At 34.8% G+C, this 20,290-nt stretch overlaps 1 protein-coding gene across 1 annotated transcript; it reads right to left on the bottom strand.

Annotated features, from left to right (window-relative positions):
* Window positions 1-1,376: 1,376 nt before the first annotated feature.
* Window positions 1,377-3,439, bottom strand: LOC111917952 (glycosyltransferase family 92 protein RCOM_0530710). The gene has a single exon (XM_023913590.3). The coding sequence runs from the start codon at window positions 3,111-3,113 to the stop codon at window positions 1,419-1,421; it is 1,695 nt and encodes a 564-aa protein (XP_023769358.1). The 5' UTR covers window positions 3,114-3,439; the 3' UTR covers window positions 1,377-1,418.
* Window positions 3,440-20,290: the final 16,851 nt, after the last annotated feature.

The following is a 20,290-nucleotide window of genomic DNA, read 5'->3' as shown; positions in this document are numbered from 1 at the left end:
ATTACTTTTTTAAAATAACTAAAATGATTTGTCCAGAATCAGTCATACATGCACACAATAGATAGTGAAAACAAAATAACCTAATCCTATATATATATATATATATATATATATATATATATATATATATAAAGAGTAAAATAGTCTTTTTTTTTTTTTTAAATGAATCATAGATGTGTGTAATTTATAAAACAAACATAGATGCATCTTACTAAAATTTCAAAATTTGGACTAAAATCTAACCAAACCATAAGAACCAAAACTATAATTAACTCTATTTTTAATAAAACATAAAGGTGAGATGTGAAAGATGATAATAAAGTGTTTTTGTTTTATTAGTTATGACCAAAGTTGTAAAAATCGCTTAACGGTAGCTCGATGATTGACTGGTGTTAAGGGATTAATCGATCTTGGCGGGGATTAATCAGAGACCATAGATTATTAATAAAATATTAAAATTAATTAAATACTAATATATCTTAAAAAACAAGTACTTTAAAATTAGAAAATAAGAAAATTTGTAATTTGGAAATTTGGAAATACGAAAATATGAACATTTTTGTATAATATTTGAAATTTTGAAATTTTGAAAATTTTGGAGTAAAAAAAAAGTTGGTTTTTTTTTTGAATTTTTTTTTAAATTTTAAATTTTTTTTTGATATTTTTTGACTTTTTTCGACTTTTGTTGACCGATTAATCCCGCCAAACCCGATTAATCCTAAATTTCTAATTAATGTCCTAATCCTCGATGGTTGGAGAACGCCAAACGATTAATCCATGATTAATCACCGATTAATCTCGATTTCTACAACCATTGTTATGACCAAAATAAACTAAAATAAAAATAAGGTGAGAGGGTATTTTTATATTTTTAATGAAACGTTAGAAATGAAATCTAAAATTCTTGTGGAATTTAAATTTCAGTTCCTTCAAATTTCCAACTGTTTTGAAACGTAACCTTAAAAGTATAAAAGTTAAAATAATTTTAATTCATTTAGTTTTGTCAACTAAAACCAAATTTTATTGGAATTTACATTCCAATTCCTTCGAATTGTTACGAAACATAGCCTTAAAAAATTTAATGTAAATTTCAAAACACAGAATGTAACGTAAATTTTAACAGGAATTTACATTCCAATTCCTTAAAATTTAGAGTATTTTATCATATGATGCTTTGAACAAATTTTAGTTCAAATTTTAAACTTTTTATCAATGACAAGTAAATGATTCCGTTTTTCTCAAATTGAAGATTCCAACAGAATCCAACAGAACAGGAATTGAAGATTCCATTTCATTATTGGGTTGTCGAGTAGACTCAATTCAATTCCTCCATTTTTTTAAAATGCAATTCACAATGAAACAAAAGAATATACATGTGAGCAATAATAAATCAATCCGTATATTAATTACTGTATATGTTATATATCTATACCCCCCAAATATCTACCCCTAGACAAAACATCATCCAAATTAGCCAACACAACATCCCTCAAACCGGTATCCCAAACCTCACAAAACCTCAACCTCCAATCCGCCGGTTCAATCGGTTCAGTCCCCAAACCGGGGGCCCGATCTCTCGACCCTTCATTCTGGCTATCTTTCCAATCAGCCACATAAGTCGCAACTCTCCGATAAAACTTCGCCCTAAAAGCCTCCCAAACTTGATACTTATAATGATTTATCACCGCTGTATTTTGACCCACATCAAGAAACCTAAACCCTTCCCTTAAATGGAAATGGTGCACCACATTCATCAATGTCGTGTCCAATGCCTCTGGTCTTACAATCGACTTATGCCGTTCAGGCCTCTGTAATCTGCAAGTGTACCCCACCGTTACGCCGTTCTTGGGCGGCGAACGTAACCCCGATGGCCCAAAGCTCCGGCAACGCGTTCTTAGTTCTCCGATTGATGGCGATGAAGTGTAGTTTGATACTAGGGTTCTTAAAGCGTCACGTCCGGGGAGATTTGGGAAGTAGTAGAACTCGTCGACGTCCATGAAGGAAACCCAATTACATTCGTTTTTGGCTTTTATTGCGCAGTGGGAAAATCCTGCTTCTTGAGTTTTGATCCATGGCCAAACATGGCGGCTGACGTTGAAACCTTCGAGATCGAGCTTGTTTATCACCGATTCTATCCCGTCGTCGCTGTTGTTATCGTAGATAAACCATTTTTGAACTCCGAGCCATGAATGATAAGTTATCCATTCGCGAATTGAATCCGCTTGGTTCCATAGCATCGTGCAGACGCAAAGGTCGTGTTTTGGGGTGTTTATCTCGAATTTGGAGCTTGATAATTTCGCGACCGATGGAACAAAAATTGTTCGGTGGTGGTGGTTTCTCATCGGGAGTTGGAAACTGACGGTGGCTCGAATTCCCTGAGATTTTTCCGGGTGGATTTCGAGGGATTTCGGCAACGCACACCTTACGACTTCCTGAGCAGCGGTTAGTGCTTTTGAGGTGAGAATGTAATTCTGATTCCCGAACCCGAAATGACATCGGAATCGATTCGGGTCGGATGCTTTGTCCTGTCTATGACTGATTCCTTTCACGAACACCACCGCCGTGTTCCCGTCCAACACCGCCTCGTATGCTAAATTCTCCCAAGAATTCATTGCTACCACCGTCGTATCAGCGACCGTGATCGCGCCCCGGCTCCGGAGAGTGACGACGGATGAGAAGTTCGTCGGAGGAAGCGGACACCGAACAAGCCACTGGATGTCGTTATATTCATCCACTGATAACACTGCCACACCCTTTTCCTCCTCCTCTGTATAATTATTTCTGTAAACACATTCCAATCCTTTACCATTTCCGACAACGTTCCAACTTCCAATTCCGATTCCGGAAAGTAATATTAAAATATGATCAGGGAACAGAACTCTATCGTCTATCTTAAACCGAGTCAACTCACCGGAGAATAGTCGGTGAATTGAAGATGATGTTGATGATCCGGGAAGCACGACTACATGGTGAAACGACGGCGTGTTTCGCCGGAAAAGGATAAAGAAGAAAGCAAAGAAAGAGAAGAAATAAAGCAGAGATCTTAGTGAAAAGAAATGGTGGGTGGGTTTTAGAGAACGCTTTCTCTTCCGCCGTTGGTCGGAAGAATCCATTAACGGTTTGTAGTTTGGATCTGGTGTGTTTATGTAAATGGCCGACAGAGTATGGCCGGTCCTCTGGTTCGGAGGTTTTATATTCAGAGTTTGGTCTGTGTCTTTATGTCAGAGAGAGAGAAGAGGAGATGTGGGTGTTGTACGTTTGGCAGTGGGAGTTGTACTTAGGGGTTCAGTGAAGGAATATTAGAAGAAATGAGCTGCAGAGTCTCTTTATGACGCGTAAAGAATGGCCTTCAATCATTTTTGAACGTGGGGAGGAACAATTGGTGCTTGACACATGTCGATTTGTATTTTTGTGTTATTTTTAATTCAATTTTAGGCTGCTAAATAATTTCAACTTTGTCGACTTCGATGTTTGAGCATATTAAAATGATAGAATAATGACTCAAAATAAAATTTTAATATTAATTAGAGGCACATTGGTGTTGATTTTGGTGTCATCCCATTATTATATTATAATTGTGTATAATTGTGTTGACTCATTTTATTAAAAACATAATTTAACTATTCCTGACAATGGAAACAATTAAACAGAACATTATAATTTAGTTTTTGATATGTTTTCACTTAATTTTTTCAACAAGCTAAGCCATAAATGGTGTTTATGCTCCTCAAGTATCTTGCATGCCATACGTGGCGGAAGTTATGGCTTATGTCACACTTAGCCACATACTATGGCTTTCACTAGGGTGACAATTTATGACACGACACGACAAAAATACACGATATAAAACGAAATTGGGACGAAACTGAAATTTGAATTCGTGTTCGTGTCGTGTTCGTGTTAACTATAAAAAACATGATGTCGTATCGTGTCGTGTTCGTGTTCAAAATTCGACACGAAATTGACACGATTTAGCAGTTCTTTATCGTGTTTGTCGTGCTTTTCGTGTTATATTTGATAAAGTATTCATTAAATAAACTAGTTTTTAGTCTATGATATATTTTTCGTGTCGTGTCGTGTTTGTCATTTTTTAATTTCTTCGTTTTCGTGTTAGTTAAAAAAAAAAGCACGACATCGTGTCGTGTCGTGTTCGTGTTACATAAAACCTTGTCGTGTCGTGTCGTGTCAGACAGAAACACGAAACGATAGCACGATTTGCCACCCCTAGCTTTAACATACGTTGGGGGTGCGTGGTGTGATCATGGCCGACTTACCACCACGACAGTAGGGTAAAGGATATTCCAGATAACTTAATATGTTTATTTCGATTCAATGACCAAGAGGATGATAAGGACTCAAGCTAGAATCCATCTATCGTAGTTGTACTTAGGGTACAAACGAGTCAAACTACTTGTGAGCTATTTGGGATCGCTTGATAAAAGCTCGACTCCAAACCGATTTAAATGAGCCTGAGCCGAGCTCGAGCTTAATATTAAACTCGTTAATTAAACGAGCTCAAGCTTTGAGCCTATGTCACTAAGCTCGATTAGGCTCGCGACCCTAAACGAGCCTATATATAATATAATTTATTATAATTTTTATATATTAAAATAAAATATATTTGTGGAATTAGTGATTTAGAATATTAGCAAATGAGCTCGAACCAAACTTAAGCTTATTTAGGCATGTTAGACAAAAAACGAGTCAAGCTCAAGCCCAAGCCGAGCTTGGATAATTTTTTACAAGCTTGAGCCGAACTCAGTACAAGAAACCTTGAATTGAGCTATATGAGCCCGGGCCTCATGTAATTTAAACGAGCCTGAGCTGAGCCTGGTTAGGCTCGGGCTTCGTTCGACTCATTTGCACCCCTAGTTGCACACTTGCACCGCAAAGTATATAATCTTTAAGTAAAAACTTTTTCCAAAAGGCTAGAACTCCTTTTATATTGCCTTCTTCGAAATCTTGGATAACAAAAAACCAAAGCCGTAAAATTTGGTTTAACCATTTTTTTAAATGGTGTATTCCTATTTTCAACATGAATTTCATACCTTAAAACATTATTTAAATGAATATAAGGTTATATAGTTGTGCTCTCCTCCGTAATACCTTGGTTTTGGTATATTACACGTCCAAAACGGATTTAAGGTGAATGAGAACTTAATTATTAAAGTGAGGTGGTTGGATGGAGTTAATAAAAAAGTTTAATTTGTTTTAGTTCATCACACACATATGAGAGAACGAAAAGAAAGCGAATATATAAGTATAAAAGCTTCTTAGCATTCTAAGACTTTAAAACACAAATGCTCTTTCTTCCATTCACAAGGTTGGGAGGGCGGGTAGTTGTTGCAAATGCCAATAAAAATGGATTGGTTTGATGAACTTTTTATATCATTAACGTAAATCATAACCTTCCATAATGTATTTATATCTTATTGCAAATCAAAGTCCTTCATTTAAATTAGTTTCTAATTCAATTATATTAATGATGAATAACAAACTACTAGCTCTATTTAAATAGTTTCTAATTAAATCATCATATTAGTGATGAATCATAAATTAGTCTATTTATTCATTGTTCTTTGCCAATTTAGACTTAAACTGTACTTTGTGTGTAACTCAATAGACGTATGCAACATTTGTAATGATAATATTTGTTGTGTTAGTGAATATATCTCCAACAAACTCTCACTTCCCATGATATAACTGTTGGGTTTTGTATACTACAACATCCTAGGGTACGCATACAACCCTAAATGCTTTGGATCTATGTTTTCTCTAATTATACATGTAATATTGTTTCCAAAGCATTAAGCCTACAAATAGCATATAATTGACATAAACAACATGAATCAAGCTGAGTAAAACTCAGGGTCCGAGTACCGATGCGAAGATAACGGAAATGAGTCAAGTTCCATATGCTTCCGCTGTTGGATCGATCATGTATGCTATGACATGTACTTGCCTTGACGTTACTTTTCCTTTGAGCATGGTTAGTCAGTATCAAGGAAATTCGGGTAATGCTCATTGGATAGCCGTCAAGAACATTCTTAAGTATCTGCGAAGAACTAAGGAAGGGGTCCTTGTGCTTGGTGGTAGTGAGGACTTAAGAGTTACTAGGTATAGTGACACCAGCTTTTAGACAGATAGATACAACTTCCGTTCTCAATCTAGCTGGGTGTTTACACTTAATGGAGCAGTTGTGACTTGGAAAAATTCCAAGAAGGAGACAGTGGCTGATTCTATATGTGAATCAGAGTATATAGCTATGAGCAAAGCATCGAAGGAGGCTATATGGTTAAAGAACTTCATTGGATACCTTGGAGTTGTGCCAACGATTAAGGATTCGATAGAGATTTTCTGCGATAATGAAGGAGCGGTTGACTCGACCAAGGAACTAAGAGATCATGGGAGATCTAGACATATCAACATAAAATACCACTTTACCAGATAGCGAGTAAAAGAAGGACACCTCGTAGTAAAGAGAGTATCATCTGAAGAGAATCCAGCGGATCCCCTCACAAAGGGCCTAATTAGGGTCAAGCATGTTCAGCATGCGAGGAAGATTGATCTGAAGCATGATATTAGTTATAGTGATTAAATATATATATTAAGAAACATGTAAATAAATGTAACTTACATTTGATGATTGAATAAATGGAGATTTGTTTATAAGTATTGTTTACTATCTTTTGTGAATTGCTTATCATTGTGTTTCCATTTTGCATGTTTTACTACCCAAATAATTGGATATTCAAATATCCACAGTCGATCTTACTTTGGAAGTAAGTAGTGAATTAAGGTTGTCATGAATTGGGTTGTAGATTGTCTAAGTGTTCAGACTTAGCAATTGTTTGCTGCAACATTCATGAGTACTTTTGAAATGGGTATTTAAGTATTGGATTAAACCCACGCTAAGTGAATTACTTCATGGAATTTATCACGAGTAATTATGAGACGATAATATTGTATAATCTTTAATCAGAGATATATGAGTTGTTGTTTACGAGTTGGTTATGCATTGTTAATACGTAAACGCATCAGTAACTTGACATTATAAAATGTATTAGTGTGTAAGATTTGATGAGTTAATAGTGCAAGCATATAAGTCAAAGTTTATCTATTCCTTTTGCCCTAACGGGAAAAGCGATATCTTGCGCCCCTCGATGACTTATGTGCTGGGTGTGGTCAGGATTGAATTGATGTGTTCATATAAGTTCTTTGTCATTACAAATCAGAAATCGGGAAACAAACTGTTGGAAAATGAGAATGATTATATTCCATGTCATTTGTCCACATGATATCTTGCAGAACAGAGGGTTATATGATCACTTATCTTAGGACATGTTACTGACTAGTTCAGAGTTCGACAACGGCTTTGCAAGCTACAATTTGCTAGTCAATTTTGAAATTATGCTTGCAGTTATAGTTATTAGACTTATCCAAGTGGGAGATTGTTGGATTAGGTGTCTAAGCCCATAACTATAATTGGTATATACTTGAATTGATAGTAGCACAGTCTTTTTGGGTTGCCTTCATACTAGCAACTTGACATAATGACTTTTTCAGAGAGAGATTAAATTTATTATTTGGAATAATAAATTAGTATATAAGATGATTTATTAATATGTTATGAAAATAATATATTAATTAGAAATCATGTTATTTAATTAATATTTAATCAAAAATTAATTTGAAATTAATTTTGGGATTAAAGGAATTAATTAAAAGTACAGTGGATGTTTTGTAATAAATTAGTTAGAGTTTGGGCTCTTGGATCACCCTAAAGAGGGTTGGCCAAAAATTCTAGGGAGTCCCTAATAATTTCCATCCAAAGCCTTGAGAAGGGGAGTCCATCGGCTGCTTAGGCCTTAAGCTAGAAATTAGGGTTTCCACCAGCAAACCTTAACTTTGGGACTAAGCAACCTTAACTATAAAAGGAGCCTCACCCCTCTAAGTTTCGGCCATGCTTATGAAACCCTAGAAGACCCAAAACTCTGAGCAACTTCCCTCCTCTTTCCTCTCATCCTCTTGCATAGTGTGTTTGTGAGCCATTAGAGGTGTTACACTTGTGATACTTGTTCTCAAAGTCAAGATCTTCAAGGAATCCATTGTTATTACAATATAACAATAAGGGTATGTGTTCTAATCCCTATTTTATTGATTTCAAAAATAGTAGAAGCATTCTATAGTTTCTGGTTTTTGTGTTTAATGCTTGTACGTCTAACAGAGAAAATCTAGACCCAACAATTAGGGTTGCATGCACACATTGGATTTTTTGCAATGCTCAAAACCCATCAATAAATTTTGTTATAAAATAAGCATAAATAAAACGTTCTTTTCTTGCTGAAAAAATTAGGGATGTCACAAAAACCATCATAAAAAATAACATAACATCAGATTGTTTCAAAAGTCATAAAAATATTCTTCAAAACAGAACCGTAACATAAATCAATGGAAGTCTCAAATCATAATCATAACAACAATGCGAGTGTATAGTCATGTTGCTCTGTTCCCTTTATCACCAAAACAACTTGTAAACATAAGTACAAAGCTTAGTAAGTTCCTAGTATACCATACATTCTAGTATATATATATATATATATATATATATATATATATATATATATATATATATATATATATATATATATATATATATATATATTTATAGGGTTTGGTTTCGGTGTGGACTCGTGAGGACACCTTAAAAAAATTGAAAAAAAATCTGAAAAAAATACAAATGATAAAATTGAGCATAATAATATGTCCAGGAGAAAAAAAATTGAAAATTTCTTTTGCATCATTAAAATTGAATCATGGATCATAACAAGTGAATCGTGGATCATAAAAATGATCCATGCTTCAATTTTAATGATCAAATTTTTTTTCCAATTTTTCTCTCCGATGTAGTATTATGCACGATTATATGATTTGTATTTTTTATATTTTTTTCAATTTTTTAAGGTGTCCTCACGAGTCCTCACTTTCAAAAGAGAACTCACCGATCTTATATATATATATATATATATATATATATATATATATATATATATATATATATATATATAGTAAGTTCACACTCAACACCTAAGCATGTCAACATCACAACTAACCTGTAGACTCCCAACCGTCCTCCTACTTGGCCCGAAGGCTCTTGGCCATAGGATCAACCAACAATCATAACTAAAGACTAATCTAGTATAATCATATATGCATACACTAACATAACATATACATCCTAACACACAAAGGACATATAATATTACATATAGTGTAGTAAGAAAACTCACCTGAATCAAGCAACCACAATCTCGAATCAGTCTCTTCGCACGAAACAGCTAACACAAACCAACTAATACCAAATAAAGGCCAATCCTCAGTCTTATACTCAAATCCATCAAAGTTTTTGACCAAAATTCAACAATTAAAGTCAACGCGACCATGTGTCGCGGCTACTATAAGACAAAATAGTCACCGGGCTAGACCAACCTTCATGTCACGACATGTCATGGTAGCGTTGTGTTCTCTGGGAGGAAGTACTTATTCCATTAAGTTCTTAATCCTTTAATCTAAAGGCTACAACTTTCCAAAATCCATCAATAGGGGTTCTAAATGGATAAAATTTCCAACTTTATCCAGACCCAAGTCTCTAATAAGTGTAACCCATACCCTAGATCCAAAAATTGATAGATCTTCATGCATAGAGTAAAAAGAGCTCATGTATGCTATTTTTTCTCAATATATGATCAAAAAATGCCCCTCAAACAACACTATCAACCCCGAGTTTCCCAAACTCCAAGGAATATCAAGAAACGAGACCAAGAATGTAAAATCTCACCCTAAATCTATAGATCTAAGATATGAACACATAAAAGTTGAAGCTTTATACCTTACAAAGGTCCCGAAGAGGATGGGATGGTTGGATATTATGTGGATCAAGCTTCTATGCACTGAATCTATTTTCTCCTTCTTCAACTTCACTCAAAATGCAACATGAACTTCAAGAAAAAAGGAATATAGGCTAGGGTTGTTTCTAGGGTTCTATGGAGATGAAGGACGAGTAAATAATGAAAATCTAAAAGATATAGCCATTAAATAGGTTTCAAGGCCTAAGATATAGGGTTTTGAGGTCATTGTGGTCACATGTCGCGACCCATACATGGTCGTGTCGTAACTTAATGATGTGCCACGCGCCTCGAACTTACGTTTTCCCCAAAACTTTAAATCTCATTTATATTCCATTTTGATAAATAATAATTTAAATCATATCCAAATAGGTATTACATTCTAGATATGAAGATATTACCTGGTGGAATTGCAAGCAGAACGATCACTTCAAAAATCAGTAGCCAAAACACTAAACCGGAAAATGCAAGAAGGAGGTGAATGTGGCAGCATATTTTGATGATAATGCTTATATCTGTTGTGTTGAAAACTCAATAGAATCTTGGATTATCGATTATGTTGCATCATTTCATGCCAGACATACTAGAAGTGTAATGCATAATTTTTGACAATATAGTGGGAATGATCAATTCACAAATAATACAAACTTAGATATCACAGTTGTGGAGTATTTTAGTGTTGCATCTTTTGGGCCTTTTGTTTAGTGCTTTGTGTATCTAGGTTGGGCCTGTCCGCCCATGATTAATGATTAGGGTTTTACTAATTAAGGTGCATGCATGCATCATGTATTGGTTAATCGTGTCATTGTAAATCCTACACACCTCTACAATAGCAGTTCTTTATCGAGCTCTTCTGAGGCTGTGATTTATAATCATTCAACACATTCTTGATTCATATTATTATTATTTATTGCTTTTACTTGTTTAAATCTAATCGATCATTAGATTTTCCAACTCATCAATTGGTATCAAAGCAGGAGACTGTGTAATCTATATGCATATCTTCTATTGAAAGAGTTTTTAGGGTTTCCGCTATTATTAGATCTGGTTCAGCCGTCATCAGTATCGATGCTGAGCTTTGATCTTGATATTACCCAAAAACCATTTAGTTTATGCATTTGATTCATACATGTTTTATTGGTCTCTAAACATGATAGATGATTCACACGTTAACTCAATAAATCTTTCAAGAAACATTGGATCTACAACCAGAATTCCCATTCTTTTTCCTAATGATTATGAAGTGTGGGCGTTGCATTTTGAAGACTACATACTTGGTCTTGAAGACAGTGGCTATTTGATTTGGGAAGCCATTGTTGTCCAGACGTTTATTCATACAGGAACAAGAAGAGAAATCAAAACTCAAGGCGACTATAACAAGCTTCTTCTTGATGTTAAAAACATATCACAAGACGAGAAGGACAGGATGATAAGCAACATCAAAGCAATGAGAATCATCAAATTTGCTTTGCCACTAGACACTTTTCGTTTGGTTAGTTCATAGGACACAACAAAAGCCATTTCGGATAGGCTTAAAGAACTATATTCAACTGATGCTGATCTTGAGCATTCCACTTAGACTCTACTGCTTTCAGAGTTTGGAGCATTTGTACAAAAGCTTGAAGAGAGTCTGGATCAAACTTTCAATCACTATAATCATATTCTCAGTAGGATGATGAATCACAACATTGGATGTGAACTAATCGAGCAAAAGGTCATGTTCACGAACGGGCAGAGATCTGAATGGAAGGTTGTCGTTTCGACTGTAAAAGCGTATGAGCAGTTCAAGAACTACACAGGAAGATGAAGTGATGAAACAAGGGATGATAGTTTCTGGGATGGGATCACTAGCCCTTGTTGCGAAGGGTAAAAAGGATATAGATGGTGATGGTTCAGAGTCTGATCTCCCTGACTGTGAACTTTCTAAGGAGGAATTTGCTTTGATGGTATCTGATCCAAAGAGATTCGCAAAGAAGAACTTCGGTCGTAACAAGAACCGAAACTGGCATGTAGACCTGGCAATTCGTCTATTCGTGTCATGAAAACGTGTTAGCCACAAATTTGACACGATACGATTACACGATGAGAAATAAGCTTTATCTCAATTTTTAAGATGTATTCGTGTCTTGTATTCGTGTCGTGTCGTGTCTCTCACAGATTTGTGTCTTCGTGTCTGAAATTGCCAGGTCTACTGGCAGGGCAATTGTATCTCTGAAAAGGTAAAGGAGGAGAGTGCGAATAACTCACAGAAAGAAGAAGTGAAGAAGGATAAAAAGCTTATGGGGGACTCTGGCTACGATTGTAATTACTATCATGGCAAAAACCATCTGGCCAAGGAGTGCATGCTGAGAAGATTGAACGAGAAGAAGGAGGGAGAGGATGATGAATCTTATGAAGGGTTTTGAGCATTCTAACACTCCTATGGTGTACATGCAACCCTAAATGCTTTGGATCTATGTTTTCTCTAATATACATGCAAACTTTGTTTTTCCAAAGCATCATCGTAACTAGCATACAATGCAGTATCTATACTACACAATTCTAGTTAGATGACATACCTTTTGTTGTAGTTGAAAGCCTTGAACCTTTAAGAGCTTAGCACCAATAGTATGAATACCTCAAATGGAATCACAACACACTTTTGGACAAAGGATTACTTTTGATAGAGTATGGTGTATACAAATCGGTTATGGCTCTCCAATAACAATCTAGTCCATCTAGCACCAATTTCACCAACCAAGGGGTTTCTTATATAATGTGGCACAACTAGGGTTACACCTTGCAAAACCTAATGTTCATGACTTTCCACATTCCTTAGGCTCCATGGGTTTTAACCTCCATGGAGTATCTATGGGTCACCACATGGGTTTAGCCCAACATAAAGAACTATGGATTATAAGCCCACTTTATAAGAATGAATGATTTACACAATCAATCCCCATATATTTAATTAGTCTCTTTTGATCACAACATTAATTCCAAATTAATTCTTGATCAATACTAATTAAATAATATGATTTCATATTAATATATTAGAACTTATAATATATTAATAAATCACAAATAACCTCTTCTCAAAAGTCCATCCTATCAAATTGTCCTGGTGATATGCAACCCAAATGGACCATGCTACTCTCGGGTCAAGTACAGACCAATTATAGTTATGGACTTAGACACTAATCCAACAGCCTCCCAATTGGATAATTCTAATAACTATTATTGCAAGTACAACTCTACAACCCGACTAAGAATTGTAGCTCTTAAAAGCAGATGTCGAACTCTGACCTAGTCAATGACATGTCCATTAGATAAGGGATCATATATTCCTCCATTCTAGATACCATATGGACTGTGACATGGATTATAATCATTCTCTCTATCCATTTATTGTTTCCCGATTTCCGATTTATGACGACCGACTAATGAAACAAATCAAATCATTACAGGCTTGGCCAAGAACTTAGGGGTATCATCACTAAATCATCTAGGGGCCCACAGTTACCGCTTTTATCCCTCCAAGGGTAAAAGGAATGGATAAACTTCAACTCATATGCTTGCTCTATCTACTCATCAAATCACACAAAATGATATGTTTTATAACACTGAGGTACCGGTGCGTTTACATATCATCAATGGGCAATCAACTTGTAAACTGTAACTCATACCTCTCCATTTGAAGAATATAAGATATTATCGTCTTATAATCACTCGTGATAAAATCCATGAAGTGATTCAAATGAGTGTGGGTTGAATCCAATACTCGAATCTTATTCCAGGAGCACTCATGAACAATACATATATGTCTAAAACACCTAGACAAACTACAAACCCATTCATGACAGTCTTTCCACAATACCTACTTCCAAAGTATGATCGACTGTGGATGGTTTGAATAACCCAATTATTCGGGAAGTCAAAACAAGCAATGTGACACACAAGAATAATACTAATGCTATATGGCCGCAAAACTTTTGAGCCATATTGATTACTCATTATTCATTGTATAATGTTTCGAATAATCAACTTAATACTTGAATTAAAAACAATGGTCATGCAATGCTCCAAGCATGCACACTATGTTTGTTAGACAATAGTTATGCCATGCTCCAAGCATGCACACTATATTTGTCTATAGTCCTTACTTTGTGCAAATAACTCAATTGAAAATATTTCAATGATGCTCATTTTACAATCCTAAATCCTTACTGTAAATGTGAGAATATCAAATTCTTGACATTAAGTGTAATTTGTTAGATTCTAAACTTATATGCAATGATTCTCTTGTAATGACTATGCACAAAATTCACAGAGACTTAGCAACAGACATTACAAAGTATTCCAATGGAGATTGACAACAAAACAATTCCAAGGAAGAGAAGTCTCAAATTTAAAGTACATACCTTTGAACATCCTTCTTGTATTAAGTTTTCTAATCTTACACAGATTTAAGGAATAACTTCCACCTATGGAAACATATCCATATTCCCATTTTGACTATCACTTCTGAACAAGAGATGCCTCTTTTCAGAATATGTCAATATGGTCCATCCATTTTTATACTTCCAACTGCAAGCGACCAATCCTTAAAGAACCTTAGATTGTCCTTAACAGTTGTTTAACCACTTTAGTCATATCTTATTCTATTCCTTTTTCCCTCTTAATTACCTAGGCATTTGGAAAATTTTAGAACGGATAAATATAATAGCACACGCAATCGACCCCATACTCGAAGCATATTGGACACGATTCATAAAGACGTGATACCTAAACAGTCTTTTGCTACAATATTTCTATTTGCCATGTTCTCATAATTCGAATTATGAAAAGGGATGCCATAATCATAATCAAATTAAGAACGAAATTAACACAATCATGGCTAAATTTAATTAAAATCTCACAATCAAAGCTTTTAGATTTGAAATGAAGTATAATTTCCTTCCCCTTAATTATAGCAAAAAAAATTTCAAACTCTGCAACTTGCAAATTGAAAATTTTGTTTTCTATAATTAACATTGCTAACTTGCAACATTCATCATAACTGATTATACTCCCACTAGCATAATAATCATTAATTTACTAGCATAGAACTTATGCTCCCACTAGCTTTGACATGTATTCAGAAATTAGCTGGACTTCTAGTAATCAATACTTCATTGACTTTCTTATCAAAGTTCGGATTTCTTACATGAGATGCTTCGATAAAACTTTATCTAGGATTCTCAAAATCATACACCTTTCCTCAGACAACTTACATGTGTGTCTATATAATTTTAGAACTTATAAAAATAATTCTCAAATGTTTAGACCTTTGCCATTTCTCAGAATTTGACTTATGAAAAGAGATTCCGTAATCATAATCGAATTTGAGAATGCAAATTTCACAACTGCTATTTACTTAAAATTTACTTAGTGAAAGCGTTTTCTCACCATCATTTTCATGAATCAAAGAGAAACCTTATGAAACTTAGATTTTGTGGTGTATGTGTTCCTATCCATGTGAATGTGCTATAACCATAATCATAAGACAAGGTTAGTGACACATCCAAACTCATATGGACTGAACTTGTTCAATCTTAATTTCTTGCCACGTGGCAGCTCAAGGGCCTACCGTTGCTTCCAAGTAGTTATTAAAACAACTGAGAACTCATAGAACTCACATTTATAGTCAACTTTAACTGGAATGGGCACAAAAATAAGAATATATGAACATAATAGGTTATAAACCTCAAGTCGTGTGCTAGTGTTTAATAACAGGTTTACTCTTGATTAGTTCTTGAAACTTTCAAGATCTTTAAGACTCCTACTAACCTCTTGACATATAAGATTCACTTTGTCAAGGAACATTACTTGACAAACAAATATCCAAGAGTTAATGTGGATCTTAATCCAGACTAACACTTCACACAATTGGCCTTAGTTGGTCTTTATTTTATCCAAAACATCACAACTTACCAATTTCAAATGTACAAGAGTAGAAAACATTTTACTCTACATTTGATAAGTGTTATAAACCTTTCTTAAGATTATGTCACTCAAGGTTACAATCTTGGAGTATGACTCTAATACTTGTTTTGGAACGAAGTATGACTCATCTTCAAGATTTAACCATTTCAACAATTCACGATTCCTCTTCTTAGCCATAAAAATGCACTAAGATATCCTTAGAGGATCAATTGTGACATGGTTTTCATAATCATTAAGATGATCATAAAACACGATGCTCAAGTACTCTCCCATCTTTTCAGATTTGGAGAAACATCTATCTTTCTGCCTAATTTCATTTCTCATTCGTTCTAACATACGTTGAAACTTTTCTAATGTTCAGAATTATACCTAAACTTGTAAGCATAACCATATTTACTAAACTTTAGTTAATCATGACGAATTGTTTTATCAATCTTTGTGGTGAACCTAACCAGCGCACAACTAAGTGTACCCAATCTCCTAGTCCTTCACGTGACTCACATATACACGTGAACAAGAAATTAGTCTTAATTTCCCAAAAATGAAGGTTCTCATTCATCACACAATGCAAGTTGCATGATTCCAAGTTTTTGTCCAAATGAGACTTGGGTGATGAGAATCTTTCCTTATTTGGTAAATTCTCGACACTACCACAAACGAAAGAATCAAATTTATATTAAACATTGCTAGAATATACATAAACATCAATTTTCACAAAATCCATTTAAGGAGATATAATAAAATAAAACCAAAATTTTATTTATTTATAAAATGCTGAAAAACTTTTCCTTACAATGCAATTACAAATGAAAACTATGTTACTACATATTTTCTAAGCAATCTATCATAACTCATAAGCAGCAACACAAAAATCCGATCATTGAACCATACGATTGAAATCCATCTTCGCGAGCCGATGCAACATACTCTTCCTTTAAGCTTCCCTCCTTTTGCATGATCCTACAAAACATCAAAATGCAACCTTGTCACATCATGTATTAAGAATCAACAATTATGAACTTAATTGAGTTAGATAGTGGACTTACTTGAAATAAAGTCAAACCTTTTTGACTTTACCTTCTCTTAGATCCTTCAGGTAGTCAGGGCAGCTTCGCTTCCAATGTCCCTTCAAATGGCAATATAAACATATGAACTCTTTGGGAATGGTACACGTGACTATCTCAGACTTAGCCTTTCTCTTTACCATTGGGTCAAATGACTTGACCATGGCCGATCCCTTTCCATTGGCAAGAGAAATATTTTCTGGACTTCCACTATTTCCATTATCAATGTCCATGGATGTTTGGGAGGTAGATCTTCCTATCAAATTTGCTTGACCAGTGCGCCAAATCATTTCTGATTCAGCAACAATTAGCAAATAGGTAAATCAATAAGGGTCATGTCGTGATCTCCCATATAGTAGTCCTTAAAGAACCCACTATATGAATTAGGAAGTGATTGAAGAAATCGATCAACAACCAACTTCCTCGAGACTTCGACACCCAACTCTCCTAGCTTGTCGATATGTAACTTCATCTCCAAGACGTGATCACATACAAACTTTCCTTCCTGCCAATAGGGCTTTAAGTGACCTTAAACTTGTGGGTTAAGGAGAATAATTAGAGGAGGTGGAGGAAGTGAAGTTCCACTACAACACGAAGAAGGGATTAATATTTCACCTTGATCGCCTTGTGGAAAATCATCTTTATTTAGAAATCTTTTTCCAAAAGATTCAGGAAGACCATAGTTATCTGAACTAGACATCTACAATGGGAGAATATTCAAGTTAGTTGGTTTTATTGCTTAATATAACACCCAACATGAAATATTAAAGCTAGGACCCAACACAATATTTTACAATTTGGAAGAGGAATGCCTTAATCGAAACTGCAAAATATTTGACGGTAGGTAAATGACGATTTACTAATTTCCACCACGAAAAACGAAAAAGAATTTAAGGTTTTAAGTGAATTGAAATTGCTAGATCCTTTGAGATTCATTGAAATATTCAATGGCATGTTTAAATCTCGATTGTGCCCTTCAATTTTATGACCGGGATGCCGAGGATCACAAACAAGGTGTGAATAACCATGAAAGTTAGCTTGGTACAATTAATGTTACAACCACCTAATCAATGTGCTGGTTAACCACACATGCTCCATTGATCCATGATTAACATCAAGCTACCCTTTGTCACGCACTGTCAGTCCTAGATTAGTGTGCTGGTTAACCACACACGCTCCACTAACGACTTAAGAAGGTGTAAAGTGCAATTTCATGGGTTAGCACCAAATTCACATTTTCCTAAGTAACTAAGATTGGGAATTTAGAAGTGTTTTGTTACTTAGTATTTCATTATACTTTTAATGAGAATTTAAATGTCATGTCAAACTCGTTCAGCTAACGACCCTCCACCAGCCAGTTTATAAGAAGTAACCATATACCCCCTTATTGACCGGCTTCGTGAGTGAGGCCTACTAACGGTAATACTGACTTTACTCTTATATATATATATATATATATATATATATATATATATATATATATATATATATATTAACCGTATAATATTAGAATAGTATAAGGGTTGAATTTTAAACTTTTAAAATTCTAGGGTTTGGAACTAAATGTTTCAAAGTGGGACTTTGCATTTACAAATTCCAAAACTTGAGGGCAAGTTTTGAACTATTCAAAAACTTTTGGTACCCATAACTTATGAGTTTAATATAGGTTTTAATGGAAATACTCTTGAAAATCCATAAATTGAGGACAAGTTATGGAGTTCATAAAAACATTTATGGAAAAAGACTCTTCAAGTTCATAACCTATAAGTTTAATGATCTTTTTAAAAGAAAAACTTTTCATTTTCCATAACTTGAGGACAAGTTATGGAATTCATGAACACATTTAGATCAACTATTGTAACTTACAAAAAACAAACAATTTTAAACTCATAAGAACAAGACAATTCATATCAAACGAATTTCATATAATTAGCCTAACCATATAAACTAATACAAAACATGAAACTTTGACAATTATCTTATAAATTGGATAAGCGTAATCATTACCACATCAACAACAGGTTTATTAGTTCAAAAACAGCTTAGTGTAATGATCCTAGTCCAATTCTAGCCAAAAACTTCAAAAATCTGCATTCTGGAGCACCAACTCGTCGAGTGCATGCACTAACTCGACGAGTTCGTCAGGTTTGTAAGGTGACTCGGCGAGTCCACTGTCCAGAAAGCAGAAAAACCGATTTTTTAAGCATTTGAAAGCAAGTAGCATCGAGTATATTGGAAAACAACCCTAGTCTCTGATACCACTAAAGGGTTTTGAGCATTCTAACACTCCTATGGTGTACATGCAACCCTAGACGCTTTGGATCTATGTTTTCTCTAATATACATGTAAACTTTGTTTTTCCAAAGCATCGTCCTAACTAGCATACAATGCAGTATCTATACTACAAAATTCTAGTTAGATGACATACCTTTTGCTGTAGTTGAAAGCCTTGAACCTTTAAGAGCTTAGCACCAATAATATGAATGCCTCAAATGGAATCACAACATACCTTTGGACAAAAGAATGACTTTTGAGAGAGTATTGTGTACACAAATTGGTTATGGCTCTCCAAGAACACTCTAGTCCATCTAGCACCAATTTCACCAACCAAGGGGTTTCTTATATAGTGTGGCACAACTAGGGTTACACTATGCAAACATAATGCGTATGACTTTCCACATTCCTTAGGCTCCATGGGTTTTAACCTCCATGGAGTATCCATGGGTCACCACATGGGTTTAGCCCAACATAAAGAACTATGGATCATAAGCCTACTTTATAAGAATGAATGATTTACACAATGAATCCCCGTATATTTAATTAGTCTCTTTTGATCACAAAATTAATTCAAAATTAATTCTTGATCAATACTAATTAAATAATATGATTTCATATTAATATATTAGATCTTATAATATATTAATAAATCACAAATAACCTCTTCTGAAAAGTCGATCCTATCAACTTGTCTTGGTGATATGCAACCCAAATGGACCATGTTACTCTCGGGTCAAGTACATACCAATTATAGTTATGGAATTAGACACTGATCCAACATCTGATTATCTCCGAAAGTTCGAGGAGATCAAAAAGAAGAAGAACGCTGATAACACCATGCCTGCTTTGATTGTGCAGGAAAACGAAGTTGAAGATGATTTTGGAATAGTCGAGGTCTGGTCGACTGACTCTAAAGATGAAGAGGTTCGCAAACCTACTCATGGAAGGAGATTCATAGCGAAGGATGAAGGTTTGCAGCTCCATGGAAGGTGTTTAATGGTTTCAAGTGAAGTGTAATATATGAGAGGCTATACAACTGATGGAGGACGTGGCGTCGATAATTATTTTGCTGCAAAACCT

This window comes from Lactuca sativa, chromosome 8 (assembly GCF_002870075.4).
Source record: "Lactuca sativa cultivar Salinas chromosome 8, Lsat_Salinas_v11, whole genome shotgun sequence".
NCBI classification, from domain to species: Eukaryota; Viridiplantae; Streptophyta; class Magnoliopsida; order Asterales; family Asteraceae; genus Lactuca; species Lactuca sativa.
Note: the sequence above shows the minus strand (reverse complement) of the source record. Positions and strands in the feature narration are given on the sequence as shown.